The 23845-nt window shown below is 38.7% G+C and overlaps 1 protein-coding gene across 4 annotated transcripts in view; it reads left to right on the forward strand.

Moving 5' to 3' along the window:
- LUC7L2 (LUC7 like 2, pre-mRNA splicing factor) overlaps positions 1-22383 on the forward strand; it is a 47522-nt gene extending 25139 nt beyond the window's left edge. For all 4 annotated transcript variants that reach the window (XM_020787935.3, XM_020787934.3, XM_078376114.1 and 1 more), the window contains 7 exons: positions 473-583; positions 1571-1714; positions 8936-9112; positions 11092-11183; positions 14581-14610; positions 17958-18152; positions 20003-22383. In XM_020787935.3, the coding sequence (XP_020643594.1) occupies positions 473-583; positions 1571-1714; positions 8936-9112; positions 11092-11183; positions 14581-14610; positions 17958-18152; positions 20003-20201 (948 nt within the window). In that variant the 3' untranslated portion in view covers positions 20202-22383. The remainder of the gene's footprint in view (positions 1-472; positions 584-1570; positions 1715-8935; positions 9113-11091; positions 11184-14580; positions 14611-17957; positions 18153-20002) is intronic.
- Positions 22384-23845: the final 1462 nt, after the last annotated feature.

Below are 23845 nucleotides of genomic sequence, written 5' to 3' on the forward strand. Positions count from 1 at the left end.
ATTGACAAAGAAAAGCAAATAGCTAAGAAGTATGGGCTTCATGTAAAGAAGAATAATACCCTAGCTTGGCAACCTCTAGTTTTAAAGAAGTGGTATCTCCTGGTCTGGGGAATGCTGAGCAATGAAATTTTGTTTCTTGGTGTGAAGTCAAGACTGTTCTTTCCACACTTTAATTACTGATTCTCTCAATTTCAGCAGTAGAGTTATGTGTGTTAGAGACTAAAGTGTTCATGTACATTCTGAACTACAGTATTTGCTTTAGGATCTCCTATAAAAGGTAGATGGTGAGTTGGTGATATCATTGGTAAAATAGATAACATAGGTAGTGAAACAGAAAATTTTAACAGACAGGTTTAACAGACACTTAATCTGCCCTCCCAAAAACCACAAAGACGTATTGTTAAGCCAAAAGCTTTGCATTATGAAGACTTGCTAATTTTCAGCCATGATAATCTTTTTATTGCTGTCTTAGGCAAGGGATCATCTGCAGTCATTCATTGCTGACTGTGACAGAAGAACTGAAGTGGCAAAGAAAAGACTGGCAGAAACCCAAGAAGAAATCAGTGCTGAAGTTGCAGCCAAAGTAAGCATTCTTACTATCTATATGGTATTCCCCAGATACATATTTTTCTGTTTAACCATTCACCAGAAAAACAAAACCCTCCAGGAAACATTATTTTTCAAGTAAAATTCTGTTGTATTGAAAACATTAAATAATGATTTATTGTTTGCTTGTGAATTCACACTACTCTGGGCAGTGTACAAACAAAGCCCTGTAAACCCTAACTCTTAACACTCAATGATGATTATTCCACTGTAACTTTCTGATAGTTTATTACCAGTTCTATTTTACTGATGTTTGTTTGTCTTTTATACTATACTGTCCATTTGGCTGTAAAGGCCACTCTGGGCAGTTTACACATTAAACAATTAAATTGAATAACAATTTAAAACAATAAACATATTAATTATAAAATCAAAATTAAGCCAAACACACCAATAAAATTTAACTGAAAATAATTAAGATTATATGGAAGCAAGGTGGCAGGACTGATAATATAAATGTTAAGACAACCACTGTATTAGGATGTTATAAGGTCCAGAAAGACCTGTCTAAAATGCATGTTTTTAGCAATCATTTAAACAGTGAACTACTGTAGTTCAGTCGTTGAACTACAACTGAGGAAGAATAATATACACAGGGCTATTCAGTATGATATATAATTAGCAAACTGATTTATTGTATGCTCATCCTGATATGATAAAAATGGCAACTTCACAAAATGAAAGGATATCAATATGCCGAATAAGTTTAAAAAGTAGGGGGCAAGCCAACCTCCTGAGTAGTGAATATGCATGGTGGCTCTAGAAGACTGACTGACTGACTGAGGGGAAATAATGGAAAATGTGAAGATGTGGAGGTTGAACAAGGTATGTCGGAAGGCTAACACATTTTCCATTACTGCCTCTTCTTTTGGCAGATCTCCCTCTTTTTTAAAAAAACAGAGGGAGATCTGGCTTCTATTTCTGAATTTTGCTAGTTTCAGGCCTCATTTTTCTTTCTCCAAAGGCTGAACGAGTCCATGAATTGAATGAAGAAATTGGGAAGCTGCTTGCCAAAGTAGAGCAACTTGGAGCTGATGGGAATGTGGAAGAGTCACAGAAAGTGATGGATGAAGTGGAGAAAGCAAGGGCAAAGAAGAGAGAAGCAGAGGTAATATGAATTTGCATTGTTTATATATTGCTTTTCAGGAAGCGGATTTAAAACAATAGTCCGTAATCTAATAGCCTACTAATTAATTAATTTTAAATGAACAGGTTAATTTACACTGTGTGCATATAGGGGATACAGTGGTGCCTTGCTTGATGACCTTAATTTGTTCCAGCGAAATTGCTGTAGAGCGAAAACTTCAAACGAAATTAAAAAAACCATTGAAATGCATTGAAAACAGTTTAATGCGTTCCAATGGGTTGAATACCTGCTTGTCCAGCGAAGATCCTCCATACGGCGGCCATTTTCAGTGCCTGTAAAGCGAGGAATCCATCCTAGAAAACAGCGGGTGGCCATTTTCTTCAGCTGGCTGCCATTTTTTCGCTTTACGACGATCAGCTGTTTGCTGATCGTCGTAAAGTGAAAATCGGTTCCCGAAAAAGGGAACCGATCATCACACAGTGAAAAAAACCCATTTAAAACATCGTCAACGTAAAGCAGATTCGTCGTCGAGCGGGATAATCGTCCAGCGGGGCACAACTGTATTTTCAATTGCTTAAGCCATATTTACTGTCCTATGGAAAGAATAGTTGGGCAAAGAGCGTAGTCTGAAGAACTTAAGTTACTTCTTCCCTTTTCTGGCATCTGATGAAAGGGTGTCCCCTTACAGTGGTGCCACGCAAGACGAATGCCTCACAGGAAAAAAAGCCCACAAGGGTCTTAGAGTTTTTTGGTGCCTCGCAAGATGGGCCAGGCTGTCTTGCGATATTTTTCGTCTTGTGAGGCGTGTTTCCCATAGGAATGTATTGAAATTTAATTAATGTGTTCCTATGGGGAAAAAAGTCAGAAAAAAAAGTCAGCAAAAAGTCACTTACTAGGTACAGTAGACTGAGCCCCACGCCTCACAGTGACTTTGTAGCCCCGGAACAGCCGGAAAAAGAGCGCCAAACAGCTGAGAGTCGGCAACCAGCAGGGAGGCGGCAGCCATTTTGTGGTCGCCTGCACTCCTGCCCCCCTCTCCCCGCCTCTTAGCTGATCGACACTGGGTCTAAGGGGCTTCCCGAGGCTTGCCTAACATGGAAAAAGGCAGGGCGAAAAATGTGGGAAATTAAAAAATGGTGCTTTCCCCCTGCCTTTTTACATGCTGGGCAAGCCCCGGGAGGCTTCTGAAAGCGGCGCTTTGCCACCGGGGGTGTGTGCAGGCGCCACTGTCCCCCACAACCAGTGCCGCTTTCAGAGGTCCCCCACCAGTCTTCCCAGCACCATTGGTCTCTCTCTCTCTTCAATCACCTCCCCCTCTTTGGTTCCCTTTTCTTCTTTAGAAGTCTCTATGGGTGAGGAGGGCTCACTATTCTTCTGTCCTTAACGATTAGTTTATTTCAACTTCTATGTTTGTTTTTCTTTAGTCATTAAGTCATCTAATACTTGCTCTCTGTATACTTCTTCATTCCTGTTACTAAATGATGCCAAAGGTGTCGTGACGATCTGAATCTCAGAGGTGATAAATACTTTTATGTAGAATTAATCTCTGCTTCCTTCTTAGTAAACAACTTTTACAATCTATACTGAAGAAATCTAGTTCACTTCACCTGGATTGTCCAGTTTTCAGTTTCCCTGGCTGAAATAAAGCTCTAAAGACTGTAGGGGCTCTTTGCTTCCAGGCACTCTAAAGCTTTTGGATTCTGGCCTAATTCTACTGCAATAGATTAACTGGGTATTAGATATGGACAGTACAACTCTCTTGGTCCTGCTGAATATCTATGTAGTTTTTGAAATTACTAATCACAGCGCCCTTCTGCCTTGATTATACGGATTGGCGTTAGGTGGCTCATCTTGATGGCCCATCACAGAATGTGACTGCATGAATTCTATTCCACTCTACAACCTTTAATTTTTTCAGTTCCTCAAGAGTGGAATACTTTCTCCCATTCAGTCTTCTCTTCTGTGCTTCTCCCATGTTGTTTAGCTATTTAGAAACTGCACAATCACTGATGGCATGCAGTTATCTTTTCTAGCTACAAATTCCAAGGTGGTTGTGGGTGTCCCAAATGCAGCAGCTGGACACTGCTTTCTTATGGTGAAGGAAAAATTTTGTGGCCTGGGGAACTGCCTGTTCTGCATGATGGTGTCCAGCCAGTTCTAGATGGTGAGGACTGTCCCAATGTACTGAATTATTCTTGTAAGCTTGAGTTGTCTGTGGGGTGGGTGTTTTTTTTTAAAGATTAACCTGAAAGCTGAGATTTAACAGCAGACTTTGAATGAGAAGAGCACTTTTCTGGGCACTGTCCTTTGAATCTGTCACAATTAATTAATGGTCGATACATGGGGTCACGTTAATCCATTGCACTTTTAGATAAGCTGGCACCAGAAACATGTGTCTGGTGAACATTCTGGGTGCCATCAGACCAAAGGGAGGAACGTGAATTTGAACATACAGTTGCCTGAGGAAATGGTGATGATCCAGCCAGATTGGAGATCTGGAAATGTCCATCCCTGAGGTCAATAATGGCAAATCAGTCTCTTCTTCAACAATGGCATTATTACAGACAATCACACCATTTGGAGTTTCTTGGTTTCTATGTAACTGTTTACATTGCTCAAGCAAAGGATAAGTCACAAACTGCTATTTTTCTTTGGGTCAGTGAAATAGGAGAAAAAACCCAACCCCCTGTGCACTGTAGGAACAGGTGTTATTGTTGTTGTTTAGTCGTTAAGTGATGTCCGACTCTTCATGATCCCATGGACCAGAGCATGGCAGGCCCTCCTGTCTTCTGCTGCCTCCCGGAGTTTGGTCAAATTCACGTTGGTAGCTTCGATAACACTGTCCAATCATCTCGTCCTCTGTTATCCCCTTCTTCTCTTGCCTTCACACTTTCCCAACATTAAGGTCTTTTCCAAGGAGATTTCTCACAAGATGGCGAAAGTATTGAAGCCTCAGCTTCAGGATCTGTCCTTCCAGTGAGCACTCAGGGTTGATTTCCTTCAGAATGGATAGGTTTCATCTCCTTGCAGTCCAGGGGACTCTCAAGAGTCTCCTCCAGCACCACAATTCAAAAGCATCAATTCTTCGGCGGTCCGCCTTCTTTATCGTCCAGCTCTCACTTCCATACAACGCTACTGGAAAAACCATAACTTGATTATGCGGACCTTTGTTGGCGAGGTGATATCTCTGCTTTTTAAGATGCTGTCTTGGTTTATCATCGCTTTCCTCCCAAGAAGCAGGCATCTTTTAATTTCATGGCTGATGTCACCATCTGCAGTGATTGTGGAGCCCGAGAAAGTAAAATCAGTCACTTCCTCTGTATCTTCCCCTTCTATTTGCCAGGAGGTGATGGGGCCAGTGGCCACGATCTTAGCTTTTTTTTTTATGTTGAGCTTCAGACTATTTTTGCGCTCTCCTCTTTCACCCTCATTACACGGTTCTTTAATTCCTCCTCACATTCTGCCATCAGAGTGGTATCATGTGCGTATCTGAGGTTGTTTAGATTTCTTCCGGTACTTAATTCCGGTTTGGGATTCATCCAGTCCAGCCTTTCGCATGATGTATTCTGCATATAAATTAAACAAGCAGGGAGACAATATATAGCCTTGTCATACTTCTTTCCCAATTTTGAGCCAATTAGTTGTTCCATATCCAGTTCTAACTGTTGCTTCCTGTCCCACATACTGTATAGATTTCTCAGGAGATAGATAAGGTGGTCAGGCACTCCATTTCTTTAAGAACTTGCCATAGTTTGTTGTGGTCCACACAGTCAAAGGCTTTTGTGTAATCAATGAAGCAGAAGTAGATGTTTTTCTGGAACTCTCTGGTTTTCTCCATAATCCAGCGCATGTTAGCAGTTTGGTCTCTAGTTCCTCTGTCCCTTCAAAATTCATCTTGTATTTCTGGGAGTTCTCCGTCCACATACTGCTGAAGCCTACTTTGTAGGATTTTGAGCATAACCTTGCTAGCTTGTGAAATGCGTGCAAATGTACGGTAGTTGGAATATTCTTTGGCATTGCCCTTGTGTTTGGAATGTAGATTGATCTTTTCCAATCCTCTGGCCACTGCTGAGTTTTCCAAACTTGCAGTGGCCAGAGGATTGGAAAAGATCAGTTTCTGTACCACCCCACTAATGTGATCATTCTCTGGGTGGTTTACAGCTGGGATGACATAATTACAAATCACACAAAACAATAATCATAATATACAATAAATACTGTACAAACCTTGTCACAAGCTAGATAAACCAGCATTTGGTTAAAATTAAACAAATTTGACATCTCAGGTCAGTTAGTTTAACTCTGATAAGGCAGCTTCATACAATTCTATTTTAATTAACTTTCTCAAAGCCAAGAGGGATGCTGCCTGACAGACCTTCTGTAGGAAGGTTATTCCAGAGGAAAGGAGCCACAACTAAGGAAGCACGGTTCCTGGTATTAGCTCTTTTGGCCTCCTTAGGTGTCACAATCTTTAGCATCAAGGACTGTGAGGAACAAATGGGGTGGGTAGCTATTTTGTGGGAGGGATATTCTGACAAGTATCAACGTCCTAAGCCATAAAAGACTTTATAGGATATAATTGGCACCTTGAATTGGACATGAAAACTAACAGGGAGCCAATGAAGGCATGCCAAGACAGGGAATGTGTGTTCATATCTGTTGGTACCTGTAATCATCCTGACAGCTGTGTTTTTGACCTGCCGAAGTTTCCATAGTGACTGATTCTGTACATAAGTTATGGTTTACATAGAGAAATAGAAATACAGTGGTGCCTCGCTTAACGAGCACCTCGCTGAGCAATGAAATCGCTTAACGAGGCGCTCTGGGCCATTGCTGGAGCATTCGCTCAGCGATGGCCCCTATGGCGATTTTTCGCTTTGCGATATTCGCTAAGCGATTCGCTTAGCAAATATCGCATAACGAAGCGGGGGAGAACAGCTGATCGGCGGTTCCAAAATGGCCGCCGGAAGGTCCGCGCCGCATTTTCACGCCCTGCCCTCGCTTACCGAGGGCGCAAAAATGGCGGCGCTATGGAAGAACCTCGCACAGCGGTGAGTTTTCAAGCCATAGGAACGCATTGAACGAAGTTCAATGTGTTTCTATGGCTTTTTTATTTCCGCACAGCGATGTTTCGCTATAGCGAAGGTTAATCCGGAACGGATTAACCTCGCTATGCGAGGCACCACTGTAGCTTCATAGTATCAGTTCATTCTTTTTTTTCAGTTCTTAATCAGTGTAAGTGTTGTTTAGGCTCCTTTTGAAACTGTTTACAGTATTATCTCGATCTACTTGTGTAGGCTTGTTTCCTTTGGTCTGCAGCCAGAAAAAGAAAATGTAGATATTAGACATTGTTCTTAATTTTAAATTGAAAGATCATTTATTTGGTCCTCAGTTATTTCATATTTAGACATTACATGTACTCTGAAATAGTAACTCCCACTAAGTTTTTCTTCACATTTCCTTTCCTTATATTAAGGGGCATCACACAGCAAGAATATAGTCATCAAGTTACAGTGGTGCCTCGCATAACTATGTTAATTGGTTCCAAAAAAACCATCGCTATGGGAAACATTGTTATGCGAAACACCATTTCTCAAAGGAATGCATTAAAAACCGGTTAATCCGTCCTTAAGTGAAAAAAACCATAGGAAACATCGTTAAGCGATACAATGTTTCCTCCATTGGAAGCCTATTTAATGCATTTCAATGGTTTAGTGAAGTCAATTTTTGCAAATTTAAGTGTGTCATAAAAGGGTCAAAAACGGTTTTAAATGCTTGGAATAGCTTCTGCACCTTCTAAAACGGGTGCAAAGTTAATTTGGCTTTGATCTGACTTTTCGTTAATTTTTGCTGAATTTTTTTCTCCCCCACCAACTTTTGACAGCTGTCAAAATTTGACAGCTCCATTATTTCCTATGGGGGAGGGAAAAATTCACAAAGGATTAACGAAGACTCGGAACAAAGCCAAACTTAGCTTGCACACGATTTAGAGGGTCCTCTAACGAACCCAAGCATTTAAAACAGTTGCTGACCTTTCGTTAATTTTTTGTAATTTATTTTCTCCCCCATAGGAAACAATGGAGCTGTCAAATTTTGACAGCTCCATTGTTTCCTATGGGGAAGAAAAAAATTCAGCAAAAATTAACAAAAAGTCAGATCAAAGCCAAATTAAGTTTGCACCCGTTTTAGAAGGTGCTCTAACGAATCCAAGCATTTAGAACCGTTTTTGACCATTTTAAGACACTTTTTAAAATGAAAAAACAAACATCGTTATGTGAAGCAGGGGACCTAAAAACGCATTCGCTATGTGAAGCATGGTCCCAAACTTTGCTAAGCGAAAATCGCCCATAGGAAACATCGTTAAATGGTGCATATTATTTTCTTTAAAAACCCATCGTTATGCGAATTCATCGCTAAACGAGGCAATCGTTAAGCGAGGCACCACTGTACTCTGCTTTCCTAAATTAATTCTGGCAAATTTGTTGTTGTTGTTGTTATTTACGGTCAGTGACCAGGGAGATAAAAATACGTTATTTAGATAAAATCACATAATGTCAAAGACATTGGTCAAGACATGATATGACACCAACAGTGCACTCTCTGGCTCTTTTACGACAATGAAGTTAAAAAGATCTTCTGAGTTAGCCAGCAGCATTGGAGGATATAAAAGCTTTTAAAACATCACAGCAAAGTAATTTTCCTTTAATGCTGAACTCATGACCCCTGTGTCAATACGGTTGAGACCACTGGAGAAAAACAGGAAGGTCTGCAGGAAGACAACAAGCAGTATATTTTGGAAAGGAAAAATGGGGTGGGGAGTGAGCAAAGAGTAGTGAATTTGCTTGCTTGATCGTCTTACAATTCATATAGCAGAAGACAGCTGAACAAGGATATTTCCACTTTTTAGAAATAACCCATATTTTCAAAATAAGATAAATTAAAACATTTCAATCTCTTACTAATCTAACCAGGGTATAGCAATGGCACATAAACAAAAAAAAAACTAAATATGTTTACCTAGGGTGGAAAACTATGAACATCACTGAGAAGAGATAGAGAGATGGTATGGGTTTTGAACTGTATAGGCTGGGGATTATGCACAGAGTTTGTCTAGATGAATCTCTTATTTCTGATTAAGGAACAGATGTGTTAAAACTGTTCTAGCTAGTAAAGATCATTCTGTACCCATCCAACTGTGCTTTATTCTTATGAGTGAGAGAAATATGGTGATGTGTTTTCCAGGAAGTGTACAGGAATTCCATGCCTGCTTCCAGCTTTCAGCAGCAGAAACTTCGGGTTTGTGAAGTCTGTTCAGCTTATCTTGGTCTCCATGATAATGACAGGAGGCTTGCTGATCACTTTGGAGGAAAATTGCATTTGGGATTTATTGAAATAAGAGAAAAGCTTGAAGAACTCAAGGTAAATGCATACTGTTTCCTTCAGACTATTAAAAGTTACTTTTTTTACTATTTTAATGGATTTCCATCAGTTGATAGCATATTTGAAATCGATATTCATGTGGTGAAGAATGAGAGGTATTTAAAAATCGGTGTAAATGATTGTTGTTCCACAGTATTTTTGAATGGCTATGGACTGGAGTTTAAGGACAGAGGTGCAAAAATCATGAGTTAGGATGCAGAATTTTTAGCACTGAAGATAACTGAAATGAACTATATTTATCCTAGTAGTTTTAGAAGAGATACACATGTTAGTCTGTGCTAGACTATCAGGCAAAAACAAAATAAAAATAAAAAATAAAGAAGACAGAAAGGTTGTGGCAACTTAAAGACTAACTGATATATTTTGATGTGAACTTTTTGTGGAGAAGTCCACTTCTTCAGATATGATGGGACTGATTTGTAAAAATATTTTTCATATAATCCCATTCTTTTGTCTGAGGAAGTGAACTTGTCCATGGAAGCTCACATTGAACTATAGCAGTTAATTTTCAGTGTGGCACCATGTTTTTGTCATCTTTATTATTTTCTTTTTGTTTTGCCTGATATATGTGTCCTAGCTTTTAGCTTTCAAGTGATGCCCCATCCACCCTATTCTCCCGACCTGGCTCCTTCTGACTATTATTTGTTTCCCAAACTCAAAAAACACCTAAAGAGACAACGATTTGGGAGTGTTCTGGAGCCAGCTATTGCTGCAAATGAGTGGTTACACCAGCAGTCAGAAGAATTTTATTTTCAGGGACTTGGGAAGCTGCAAGATAGATGTCGTAAGTGCATTGACTTCCTGGGGGAATATGTATGTAGAATAGTGTGGCAGTTACAGCTTCCTAACTCAATTTTTTCTGGAAAAGGCTCAATACTGTACTTATCAGCACCCCTCGTACAGTATATATAATGCCTTGGAAATTCTTTTGTACCCTTCTTCTGACTGATACCTTTTAACAGTGAGATCCCTCGGAGGGCTTTGGAAGCTCCCTGCAGACCATGGCTTCTGCTGTAGGATGTGACTAAGAAAATGTCAGGAAAGACCTGCTAGCACAGTTGATCTTTATTTGGGATTCCTCAGAGGCACTTTAAATGATGGCAGGGGTGTACTGACTCCAACTTAACGTGAGTTTGAATGTGATCGTTTACTGCTGAACACAGCTACATCCCCAGTTATAAGAGGCTGTGTACACTTATGCAATCATATTTCAGTTTTTAATTTTTACTTCCCTCCCCCTAAAAGATTTCAGTTTGTTGTTCAACTGAGTTGTACAGTTCAAAGGTCTCATTAAAGGTGGAAAAAGTTCTGAAATGATTTATCTTTGTCTCATTTTTTTTTACATCACAGACATGTCACATTTTAACAGGGGTGTGTAAACTTTTTATATCCACTGTATGGGCTTTTGCTTTAGAAAAGAAACATTCATTTTCTATGGCTTTTCCTAGTTTTGGAAATCCTAATAGATTTGCTGGTCTTGTGTGTTTCACCAGTCTGGTGAAACTAGCTGTTTGCTCTGAACAGCTGTAGCAAGCATTCGGTACATTGCTGTTCAAACCTCCATTTTATGACTACTTCCTACATTTCTAGGTTTATAATTCTTACTTTCCCCTTACTCATTGTAACACTCATTGTAACACTTTTTAAATACAAAGTGGATGTGGATGTGGTTGCCATGCTGTAGTTTTGTCAGCAATGATGACTTCCATAATGATAGCAGGAATTACTCACTTTTGTGTGACAGGATTAATATGGAAATAACAATTTAAAAATTAACTTTAAGGAGGTGGAACTAGAGCAAAAATATATGTATTATTTACTCCTTAGTAAATTATATAAGTTGTAATTCTGCTAGATTTAAGGCAGAAATGGATAAGAATAAAACTTTCTAAATGCTGATATTTATATCCTAAACGTTTCATATAGTTCTATTTATTTTTAAATTGCCTGTGTTTCAGAGGATTGTGGCTGAGAAGCAGGAGAAACGAAATCAGGAGCGCCTAAAGCGGAGAGAAGAAAGAGAGAGGGAAGAAAGAGAGAAGCTAAGGAGGTAAGGATTGGCTGTTGTTGACCAGGGTAGTAGTTTTTATTTCCACTTACTGTCAACAGTTGGGGCTTCTAAATAAAAAGTCTTGCCCACACCTTCAAGGCTGCTGATCAGGAGCAAAATATTGGAAACCCAGGTATAGCAGCAAAAATAAAAATATTTATATCATTAAATGTGTCAGTACTGTTTAATTCACATGTATTTGGTAAAGGTTAAATACTGGGTATGGAATTACAGGAGTTCTTTGAGATTGCAGGACTCCAAGTGAATTTTAGGAAATCAGATTTAATTGTTCTTCAATAAATCTGTCAGAACAGGTTTTAATATCTCAGAGGTTAAAGGTCTCACAAATAAAGGCTTTAAATATTTAGGAGTCTTCATAGCTAAAATCCCACCATGTTTTTCAAATCCAACTATGCACATACAGTGGTGCCTTGACTTACGAACTTAATTGGCTCAGGAAGATGCTTGTAACTCGAAATGGTCGTAAGTCAAAGCACCTTTTCCCATTGGAATGCATTGAAATGCAATTAATTCGTTCCGGCCGAAGAAAAAGATCACCAAAAAAAATCACTGCAAGACCGGTCGGAAACTCGATTGACCCCTTCCAGCTGAAGGGGTTAAAAAGAAGAAGAAGAAAAAAGCAATCACCCATGCAAGACCCGTTGTAAATGCAAACAAGACAAAGCAAAAAGCAATCAAGCGTGCAAGACCTAATTCAAAGAAAACAAACCAAAAACCAATCAACCACGCAAGACCCATTGCAAATGCAAACAAGACAAAACAAAAAGCAATTAAGCAGATTGTGCAAGGTTGGAAATGGGGGGGAAAAGCTAAAAAGCAAACAAACTCCCCAAGACCCATTGGAAATGGGAAAAATCCAAAAAAGCAAGGAAACCCCCCAAGACCCATCGGAAATGGGGGGGAAACCCCAAAAAACAAAACCCCCAAACCATCACAGCACAGAAACATAACCCCCAGCTCAAAACCACGCTGCAAAAACACCCAGAACAGTTTTAAAAAGCCGGAAACAGCACCTTACCTTACAGGCCAGCCCAAAGCCTCCCTGCAAACAGACACACACACACACTCAGAAGCAGAAGGAGGCAGTCCCAAGCCTCTGACGACGACACACACACTCTAACTACAGTTAGAAATTTGAATTTCCCGCTTTTTCCCCCTGCCTTATTTTTTTGTTTGTAAGTGGAAGCTCTGGTCGCAAGTAGAAGAAAAATTTTCCAGCCGTAGCTGGTCCTAACTCAAAATGGTTGTAAGTAGCGGCATTCGTAAGTCGAGGCACCACTATATTTGGAAAAATCCAAATTAGAACTGCAAAAATGGGATAAATATAAGATATCATTATCGAGCTGGATTGCATTGCTTAAGATGATGATTTTACCCTGGTTCACATATCTTTTTTAATATCCTACTATTAAAAATTCAAGATGCCACATTCAAAATGTGGCAGAAAGAAATTGAAATATTTATCTTCAATAGGAAAAACCGTAGGACAGCCAGATCATTTTGCTGTTGTACAGTCCGCAAAGGGAGTTGGCTATTCTGTTATTCCACACATATTATAAAGCCTATTACCATAACTTCATCCTGTGATGGAGTTAGACATAAGATTAGGCCGAATCCCCTTGTTTGAAATAGAAAGGGAACTATTGGGTATATCTGAGGTAGGAAAAATATTTTATGTGAGAAAGGACTTAAAATATCAGCTTCAAAATGACATTTTATATCCTGAGATGCAACTGTGGAAGCAAAGAAAGGAGATGTTCCTACCAGATGTTTCCCTCTAAGACCAATATTGTCACCCAGGTCTCTCGCAGGTGATGAGGTATCTAACCCCTGAAGTTTTTGAAAAGATCGGCCTTATTAGGTTAGTTCTACACAAGCCATCCCTCTTCCTAGAGATTTTTGGAGAATGGGGTATATTGTGGCTCACCTGGTACCAAATAAGCAGTTTTATTAGACAAGCCAACATCATGAAGCAGGCCAAGAGATACCTCACTCCCTTTGAAAATTTTTCTCCATTTTTTCACTGAAATAAATAAAGGAACAGTGGCAAAACCTAATTTGTGTTTATTGAGACAGATCTAGGCTCTTCATTGGGGTTGTGGGAGATGTGGGAAGAGGATTAAAATATTAAAATAAATGAAAATTTAGTAATCAGAAATGTTTACATTTCCATATAAAGGGGTCTCTGTTATTGCTAGGGAAACTGCATTGAAAATACTCCAAAAATGGTGTTTGATCCTACTTCTTCTCTCATATATCAACCCTGCAATGTCAGTTTGTGTTGAAGAGGCTGTAAGTATGAGGGATCATTTAAAAAAATGAAATGGTATTGCATAAAAGTAGAGCTGTTTTAGGAAGAGGTGTTTATTGAAATAAACAGAATTAGTCGATTACTCAGTCCCTGGAATTAGTGTTTCTTATTCTTTTCTTAAGGGAGAATGAGTTCATATTACATAAATCCTTAATAGACCATCTTCTGATGGCAGCAAGACAGATTAAAGTCAAAGGGTTGAAAAACACAGGGAGTATCAATCATAGCATGGTATTCTAGGGTATGGTTAGCATTGCAGGAAAAGCTAAACATCAAATGCATATAGCTAAAAGGATAAAACGCTTGAATTATTTTGCAATTGACCTTTTTTTATATGAATGAAATAAATAATAAGGGACTCTGATGCAGGCAGGATTTATTAATCTTTATAATGTACTTGGAATATGACTTTAATTTTCCCAGGAAAGCCTCATGGATATGACTCTGCCACGGGAAAATCGGTTTTTTAAAATAAATAATAAACAAAAAACAATAGCAATTAGATGGGTTTTAAAAAATTTCTTGGACTACAAATCTATAATTTTCCATTCTGGAAGTTGTGCCTGACAGACAGACACCTGCAGACACGAAAATGTAGCTCACCTGTGAGAAAGGCCTCAATTGGAAGGCTTTGAGGCTGTGCTGTGTCTACTTCCACCATGCATCCTGTTTGAAAAGTAAACTCCCAGCTAGTATTGAGGCAGGAACAGGGAGCTGGGCCTAGCAGAGCCATTTCTCCCAGGTAAATCACAGTTAGGTGTTTGTCAGATGTCTGTGTGTCATGTAGAGCTCCCATAATTGAGAATTAAGGGATTTGCAGTCCAGGAAATCAAGAACTCCCATCCTTATTAAAATTCTGAAAAACCACGGAAAGAAAAATAATCTGTAATAACAAATAGTTTATTTGGTATGTTATCTTTCAGTTTTGATCAGTATATTAGACTTGTTCATTCTGCTTACATGCAAAATCCATTGCTTCTTCAACAGTGTCCACTTTCAACTAAGATTTTGTACAAACTGACTTTATAACATAACACCTGATATTTTCTCTACCATTTGTTTTAGATCTCGTTCCCATAGCAAAAACCCCAAAAGGTAAGGTCCATCTCTTCTTTTTAAAAGTATTTCTCTATTAGAACCACTAAGTTGAATAGATATCTAGGTGATTGTAGTCCAGGAATAAGTGATGCCTTGACTTACGAACTTAATCCGTCCCAGAAGATGTTCGTAAGTCAAAATTTTCACAAGTCAAATCAGCATTTCCCTCTACCACTAGGGGGAGAATTTTTCTTCTTTTAACCTAAGTTGAACTTAGATTAAAAAAAGGGCAGGAAAGGAGGGAGGGACCAATGGGAAAAAGAGGAAAGAAGAAGGTCATCACTGGGGCACACAAACCCCTCAGAAAAAGTTTTGTGCTTTTAAGCACAAAAAGAGAGAAGACAGAGAGAGAGAAGACAATGGGGGGAGTTTGGAGTCTAAAACACATTTTAAACCCACACATTTTAAACCAGGCAAATTTTAAACAAAACACATTTTTAAAACAAACCAAGCACCTTTTAAACCCACCCACCAATACCTTTTAAAACAAAAGAGAGGTCACTTAGCTTTAGAGCCCAACAGCTAGACAGACCTTTGCAAAAAGTTTTCTGATTTTAAAACCAAATGACTAAAATACATTTTAGAGGCCAACAGCCAGCCAGACCTTTGCAAACAGTTTTCTGATTTTAAAGCCAACAGTCAGCACAGAAACATAACCCCCCCACCTATCCCAACCCCAAGCTGCAAAACCCCTGTAAATTAAATACAGTGTACTCACCCAGAACAGGCAGTCTCTCTCTTTTAAAAAAGAAAGTAAAAAATCCAAAAATAAAAAAGCCAAAAAAATACAGTCCATACAGTGCAGTACCAGGCAGTAGGCACTCTGAAGTCTCTCTCCACACTCTCTAACCACTGGGGTGAGCGAGGTAGCAGACAAGCAGCCTCTTCGCTGGCCAACGGTTAACTGAAAGTTCAAATTTCCAGCCTTTCCCGCATTTTCTTTTTTTGTTTGCAAGTCAAAGCAAAATTTTGCGAATGGAGCTGTTTGTAACTCAAAATGTTCGTAGGTTGGGAGGTTCGTAAGTCAAGGCACCACTGTACCTAGCGAGCAAGAGATTTGAATTTTTGACCCTGTGTTTCATCATCAGCCACAGAGAACTCTTAGTGGATAATACTGTGTTTTGTATTTCAACTTGGGCACCCTTTGGCCTGCTGTTATTAGTACTGAAATTGGAGTCCACATTTTATGTGACAAAAGGATACTGTAGGTTTGCTGCAGAAGTGCACTTGAATGAGTCCTCAGTATAACAAGGCTTAGTGGCCAAGATCCAGTAGGTACTTCCATATCCACTACCAGCTGAGGTAAAATTTTCTTCCATTCCTGCTATAGCCCTCTGTGGTGCCAACAACTTACACCAGATGGTTTCCCAGCTCTTCAGAACAGTTTTTTGGATTGCACAGAGGAGATGCTGAGGTGCAGGAGGAAGAAGGGGTCACCAGTTCTAGCAGAAGCACTGGGAACTAATGGGAGTGTACTCTTGGTATCCTGGTCACAGTGACTGTGGGCCACATTACTAGATATCTGGGCAGTAAGCTGTGACTGGAAGTTTAAGACACAAAGGGATTTGAATTAATTACTGCTGTTGGTTTTTTTAACCAGTGAATTTTTTTAACATTGGCATTTAACCTTTTATGGTCTAGATGTCGCAAATTCCTCCAATTCATAATGCATATCTTGGTACTAGTATAGAATTGGCCTTGCCAATAGAACACAGTAAAGGAAGTGATTGAGTTTACCATTTTAAAAACTGTTTAAAATTTTCATATGTTAAGGTGCAGGGATTTTCACCTGCCAGAATAGCACTTTGCTAATGTCCAAAACTTACAGACTTGTAGCAGCAGTTCCAGTAAGAAATTTTGTGCATACAAATGAGATGTAAATTTTCTTACTAGAGTTGTTAAAGGTTCCTTCCTTATTTGGAATGTACACAGCAAACTTTTTTGTATTTCTTTCATTTCAGGTTCTTTCAGGGGGGGTGCCTCTTTTGTTTTGTATTTTTCATGTACTGGTGGTCCTTTTGTTTTTACACAAAAGGGAAATATGCTTTCAAGTTTCCCATTATTGTTTCTGTAATTCCAAAAGACTTTAAAAAAACTATTTAAAATTATTCAAAAAAAGAGGCAAGAAAACAGAGAACTAGTCTACTCCAAAAACAACTGAACAGTATATGAGAAAGATAATTATAATCAGAGCTGTACAGGGACTAGTTTATATTGTCACATTAACATGGTCCAGTGGCATACTGGTGGAGTCCACCCCCAGCGCATACATCACCACAAAAATAGTTCCAAAAAACAACCAAAATATACACCTTTAGTACAATAAATACACAGCAAATAGAACACATATAGAGAGGGAAAATAGCAATAAATAAATAAATAAATAAAAAGCCACACACAGCTCTTTCTCTGAAAAACCAACCAGATAAAGGCAAAAACAAAAATCAAAGCCCGCCCGCCCAAATTACGAGAATACGGAGAGATTTCAGTCCTCCTACTGCTCGACACCTTCACTTCAGCAGGCAGCAGCAAAAATATTTCAAGAAAGAAAAGGCACACACACCAAGAAAAAGAAAAGAACAAACAAAGAGGGGGAAATATTTCCAAAGCAATTGGGGAGTGGATCCAAAATATATAATCTGGCACTGGCAAGATGCCTGGCAATAAGAAAAATAATTCAAAGAAATGAGGGAGGTAGAATCCCTCAAACAAACAAAAAATCAAGGAAAAAGGATCCAAGATGGAAGCAGGCAGGTGGCAACCCAAGATGGAGGGCACCAAGTGTCCAGCACACAATAATAACTGTTGGATAGCTTAGTGATTTATGTACAGTATCTGGCTGCGGAGCCAGAGGTTGGGAGTTCGATTACTCACTGTGCCTCCTTGACAGGAGCTGGACTCGATGATCCATAGGGTCCCTTCCAGCTTACAGTTCTAAGATGGTGATTATACCACACGGATTGGCTGGAGCAAAAAGAGCATTCCTCACTGGGTCTAGGCTCTTTTACAAATTGAATGTTCCGGTTCAGCTTCCCCCAAAAAACCCCACCCCGTGTTTGCTACTGATAGTCCTTGTGATGCTGTTAGATGAAAGTTTTCTGATGTAATTTGATAGACATTAGGTCACTGAAAGGTAACATGAAAAAGATGGCACAAAAGCAAAATAAAACTTTCATGTACCCTGTTTTCTGAACTGAAATCATTCATGTTATAAAGGCTCACTTTTGACAGCTGACAAAATAACACAGATTTCACAAAAGAGCACCTCTTTCGTGTTTTTGGATCTTTCATTTTAACACAAAAGGCCTAACCATGTTCGTTATCCAACGTAAATCCCTTTCAAGATCTAGATCCCGAGATCGCCGCCGACATCGATCTCGTTCCTCCTCACGTGAACGGAAGAAAAGAACTCGATCCAGGTCTCGCGAGAAACGTCACCGTCACAGGTCTCGCTCTATTAGTCGCAGCAGGAGCCGTAGTCACCAGAGAAGCAGACATAGCTCCAGGGACAGGAGCAGAGAACGAAGTTCTAAAAAAAGGTAATATATCAGTTCGCAAAAAACATAGTTAACAGACAAACACCATAATTTTAATTATTTTTGTGATGGAGGAAGGAAAATTATCATTTTTGATAGCAGTTATAACTCTTTCCACCCTTCTGAGGTCAGTAAAATAAGTACTCAGCTTGCTGGGGGGGTGGCAATGTGTTATTTGCATAATTAACATGTAAACCGCCACGAGAGCGCTTTAAGCACTGTGGGGTGATATATTTGCTCTAATACTACTAAGGAAGCACAAGTCCTTTTTCAGAAGCAAATTTGAACGATCTGCCTTAGAACATTTACTACTGCATAAATACTGCAGCCTTCTTTGTAGTCTTTCTAATTTTCAGCTCACTTTTGCTACCTTTATCCAAAACTTGGCTGTCAAAATCATTTGCCCTATCAATTATTCATATGTAATCCATATGTCCCTCATCAGCTTCGTCTCTTCTATATCTAAAGCATTCTTTATTCAGAGTACTCCATATCTATGAGACATTCTAAAATGACTCTAGTAATTTTGTTCTGAAGGATGATAAAGAAAGCTAATAGAAAAATTTATTGTAGGCCTTATTTTCTATTAGCATCTTTGCTAGAGAGGACACAAATCAGAAAAATTGTGATTCGTGACTGTCAAGCTCAACAAATCATTAATTTATGAATTCTGTTGATGAATTGATAAATTGATTTGTCAGTTCATTTTTTAAAATTAAAAACCCAAGCACCTAGAGACACCACAATCACAGAGAAGCTTCTACAGACTCTCCTCTACAATCCCACCATGTTTGGTAAAGATTGGGGTTCAGACATCCATGTTATATACCAACAAATTGGGTCACCCCAAAAAAGTGCCTTTTATAAGCTGGCTTGGGGAAACATGAGCTTCATCAAACATGGAGGAATTGTAGAGGAGAGTCAGAGGAAGTGTCCCTGCAATTTTGGTGACTGGGTGCAGTTTTATAGACAAACAAATCGCCAGATCAAAAATCACTAAAAGTTAATTGATTTGTATTTGCATTGATTCATATGAACATAAATGGATAAATTAGCGATTTTTGAATGAATTTGATTATTTGTTTTTTAATTCGTAACCATCTTTAGTCCCTACTCATGTGCTACTAGCAAGACTTCACATGCTATGGCTGCTGCTTGCTCCTCCTCAGAACAATCCCATCTTTTCTTTTGATAATAAACGTTGACTCTGACAGCACATAAGTCATTTTTCTCTATCAGGATGCTGCTTGTAAGGTATTTGAATGTGGAGTAGTCTCTGAAGTCCATGTGTATTGTGTGTAATCTTAAATAACAAATAATACAAGATAAAAACTTGAAGCTACAAATATGTATCTCTTGTTTCTAAATTTTGAATCAACATGTACATTGATAGGGCTGTATAAAAATAATATTTTGAACTTGGTGACGAGAACCTGCATCTTTCTGCAGATGTACAAACTTCTTATGCTGACTAGCCAGATGAGGAGAACGCTGGCTTGATTTCATTTCAGAGAGTTTCCCTATTTTCAGTGTATTAATGAATGTGGGCACATGAGGATGAACACAGTTTTATCATTTGACCATTAATAATGCCATGGCTTGGGTTAAATATATGCTAGGTGGCAATAGTTTGAGCTCCCTATCCTTTAGAATTTTGACTGAAGGGTGTTTGTCTTTGTCCTTGTTTTGGAATGTCAGATTTAGAACACGTTTAAATATAAACTTTTCTTCAGAGTCTGAATATGGTGCATTCTCTGTGTGCTACCTTGTGCTCCAGTAGTCTTGTTTTTAGCTATAATGATTTTTTAAATAAGATAATGTAGATTTTTTAAATTGATTGTGGTTTATTTTAGGTCCTCAAAAGAAAGAGCTTCCAGAGATCAAGAACGGTCAAGAGACCATACCAGAACATCACGTGACAAAGAAAGAAGCCCCAGAGAAAAGTCACCTGGAGAGCGAGACTGCAAAGACAGGAAACGTTCTTATGAAAGTGCTAATGGTCGATCAGAAGACAGAAGAAGCTCTGAAGAGCGTGAAGCAGGGGAAATATAACTGGCTGTACATTCATTTGATCTTTAGCTTCCAATGGAGTTGCATACTGTGGTTTAGTTTACAGTTATTCAAAGGGACACCAATGAGCAGTACCACACACTGATCCAACTAGGGTAGATGTACAGTGTATAAAAATGGTTATAATGAAGTATAAATTGACCCCTTCAACTGAAGATGACTTAAGCAGTGTCCTTTCCCCCTTTCCTCCAATAAACCTGTAAAACGTATTTTCAAAGATCTCCAAGAAAGACAACAGTTTTATGTACCAAGATGTAGATCTCTGTGTTTTATTCTCCTTTTTCAATACAAGTTATAGTGAACAAATTATATTGTGCTCTTTGCCTTGGATGCTTTCAAACCTTTATAAGCTCTAATTTTGCTCCTCTCCAACAGCACGAAGTGGTTTTTAAAGAGGGTGGGTGGGCGGGTCCTGAGCTTTTATTATCACTGAAAGATGGTGTTCTCAGTTAACTTCTTGAAAGCCTAAGATGTTTGGCAGTGTATTTAGACTGGGGCCATGTGATGGAAAAAAAATTAAAAAACAACTTTTTTTTAAACAGTGCCTATTTAGACTTGGAAATTGAACAGCTATTACATTTCATCCTTTTTAAAATTTCTATTGAAACTTTGAAATCAAAGCCAGTCCCATATCTCTACCATTTGATTGGTATGTGTTCAGTATATTTTGGTTTTTTTCCATAAAACTTTTTTCTGCTTTTTTCTTGTGGGGTGTTAACTGCACATCCTTAATTGTAAAACAATAAATAATAATAAAAATAAACAAAAGAAAAAACCAACCCCAACCAGTTTGTCCAGTGAAATAGTTGTGTGTTTCCCTCTGCTTTCTCCCAAGTAAATTGCATGTTGCTCACTATCAAGTTAAGTGTATCTCACTGCAGAGGGAGGTGGATCTGGAAGTTGTGAGGTGGCAGTTTAAAAAGAATTTGAAAGAAACTTGAGTTAAAAATGCAGATACGTATTAAAGAACATTTATTTGAAGCACAGACTAGGCTATTCAACCAACCCTTCAGAGGAAGATGCACTATTAGATTGCTCTTACACATGCACAGTGGCAGCTTCCACTGGGAAAGGTTAACCATAATGTCTTAAAGCTTGTATTAGTATGTTCAAGAGACCTAATTCAGTTTAAAGTGGCCAAGAAATTTATTGTTGAAATTGTGACTAACTAAACTGTACTTGGTATCCCAAGTATGGTTCTATGCACTGTCTTCCTTTATTTTTCCAAATACACAATATCTGATTTAGATTGGACTTGTGTTTCCATATGATTCTCTGATGAATCAGTGGCCTTTGTTAAAACATTGCTTTTCATCAGAGCTAGGTCAGAGTAAATTAAAAAGATTTCTGTAAACATGCACTGCTGGTTTCTTTTAGCTGTATGAGATGAGCCCAGAAGAAAACCATAGATACATTTAGTGTTCTGATTTTGGTTTGCATTTTAAAAAAATTGAGTTAGTTTGCTTGCAGTAGAAGATTAAACTTAATAGTTTTCCACAGTAGTGTACAACTTTCCATTGCTCTGAGTGTTCTGCATGTACCATTTAACATTCCACGAGTTTTCTTTTCTTTTCTGCATCCTTCTCTCTGCTGTGCTGTGGACAATAATGAACCACATTTTTCAAAGGGCTTATGTAAATTTGGTCAATGGCTATAGGCCTGATTTTTCTAATTGCAGAGAGACACTGAGCTCTGCTTCTGGAAAGTCTGCTATTATGGTTAAAGTAGTCTATTTCCCTGCTGCGTTAAAGTTGCATATGTCATGTTGGAATGGTAGCTTAGTCATTGTGTCCTGTTTGTTTGAATTACTTATGGAAAAAATTTAAAGTTTGTGTGTATTATATTAGACAGTGTTATTTTCTAAATGTCCTTTGCTATCTGTTCACTACCCTCATTTCTGTACAGACTGTGCTTGCAATTCTTTTGAGATTTAACTTGGTTTTCAAGCTGATGAAAAATCTGAAGCTACCCTATATATTCCATGGAAAGAAACACTTGGCCCTTCATATATCATTGGCCTGTGGTGCCTGTAGCCCTCGCCATTGTCTGTGCTGGCTACGGTGGATGGCAATTGTAGTACATCTTTTGGATAGCCACAGATAAATAAATATGAATTGTACTGTACTTGAATAGAACATTCTACTCAGCAATTTTTGAAAAGAAATACTAGTGTGATTCTTGTCCTTGTGGCTTTTCTAATGGTAATTCTTTTGGGAATCTTGGAAGTATTGGCTATTCCTGTTTGTTTTTAGCTACTGTAGTTGCAGATGCCTGTTCTCTTCAATCCCAAACACTTCTCTCTCACACACACACACAGTTTGTGAGACTAATGGCAAGGAATTATTAAAATTAAAGACACAGGAGTTAACTCTTTTACAGGAATAAACTTTACTTGACATTTTATTTAATACAAATAATACAACTATAACAGGTAATGTGGAAATATTGCAGTATCTACATTAAAAATTACACCTTTTAAATCATTTGAAAAATATCTCAAAACCATAGTTATGTGAATCCACCTTGAGCACAGAATGAATACAAAAACCTCAGCTATTGGTGGGGTTGGTGAGGGGAGGAGGCTACTACAATGAAGCAACAACAATACCCAAACTTGCAGGTTAGTTGTGTGGTTTTATTAGGAGAGGAGCCTGTCCTGTGAACCCTTTCTTCTCCCTCCTCCTTTAGTTCATTGACGTGCCAGGTTGGATACAGACCTGATTTGCTCCCATAAATGTCTGTTTTGCCAGTTCCTGTTGATCTTTTAAAATCGTCCGTGTAGTTTACAGTCTTCCTGTATTCCTTCCTCAAGTCCAAGATAATGGGTGATATATTTTTACTCTATTATGTGACAGAACATATATAATATATTGTCTGATAGACAAATATAGATTTATTTTATTGTCCATCTAGCTGTCTTGTATGGTCCATCCACCTCATTTTAATGATGCTATTTGTTCTTTTATATCTACAGTGGTGCCTCCCTTGATGACGATAATCTGTTCCATTCAAATCGCTGTTAAGCGAAATTGTCATCAAGCGAAAGTAAAAAACCCACTGAAATGCATTGAAAACCGGTCAATGCGTTCCAGTGGGCAAAATACCTCATAGTGCAGCGAAGATCCTCTATAGGGCGGCCATTTTCCAATGCCTGTAAAGCGAAGAATCTCCTGAACACAGCAGGGAGCCATTTTAAAACCCCGACTATCAGCTGTTTTTGATCATCGTGAAGCGAAAAATAGGTTCCCAAAGCAGGGAACTGATGGTCATCAAGCAGATTTTCCCCATTTAAACATTTTGCGATCGCAATAGCGATTGCAAAAAACTCATTGTAAAGCGGATTCGTCGTGGAGCGGGGTAATTGTCAAGCAGGGCACCACTGAACAGTAGTGCCCCACATAGCGACGATTAATCCGTTCTGGATTAATCATTGCTATGCAGAAACATTGCTAAACGGAACGGAAAAAGCCATAGGAACACATTAAACTTCGTTTAATGCGTTCCTATGGCTCCCAGCAGCCCTGAAATTAAAAGGCGCCTTCTTCTTGGGAGGAAAGCGATGACAAATCTTGACAGCATCTTGAAAAGCAGAGACATCACCTTGCCAACAAAAGTCCGAATAGTCG

The sequence above is a fragment of the Pogona vitticeps genome, chromosome 5, assembly GCF_051106095.1.
Source record: "Pogona vitticeps strain Pit_001003342236 chromosome 5, PviZW2.1, whole genome shotgun sequence".
NCBI lineage: Eukaryota > Metazoa > Chordata > Lepidosauria > Squamata > Agamidae > Pogona > Pogona vitticeps.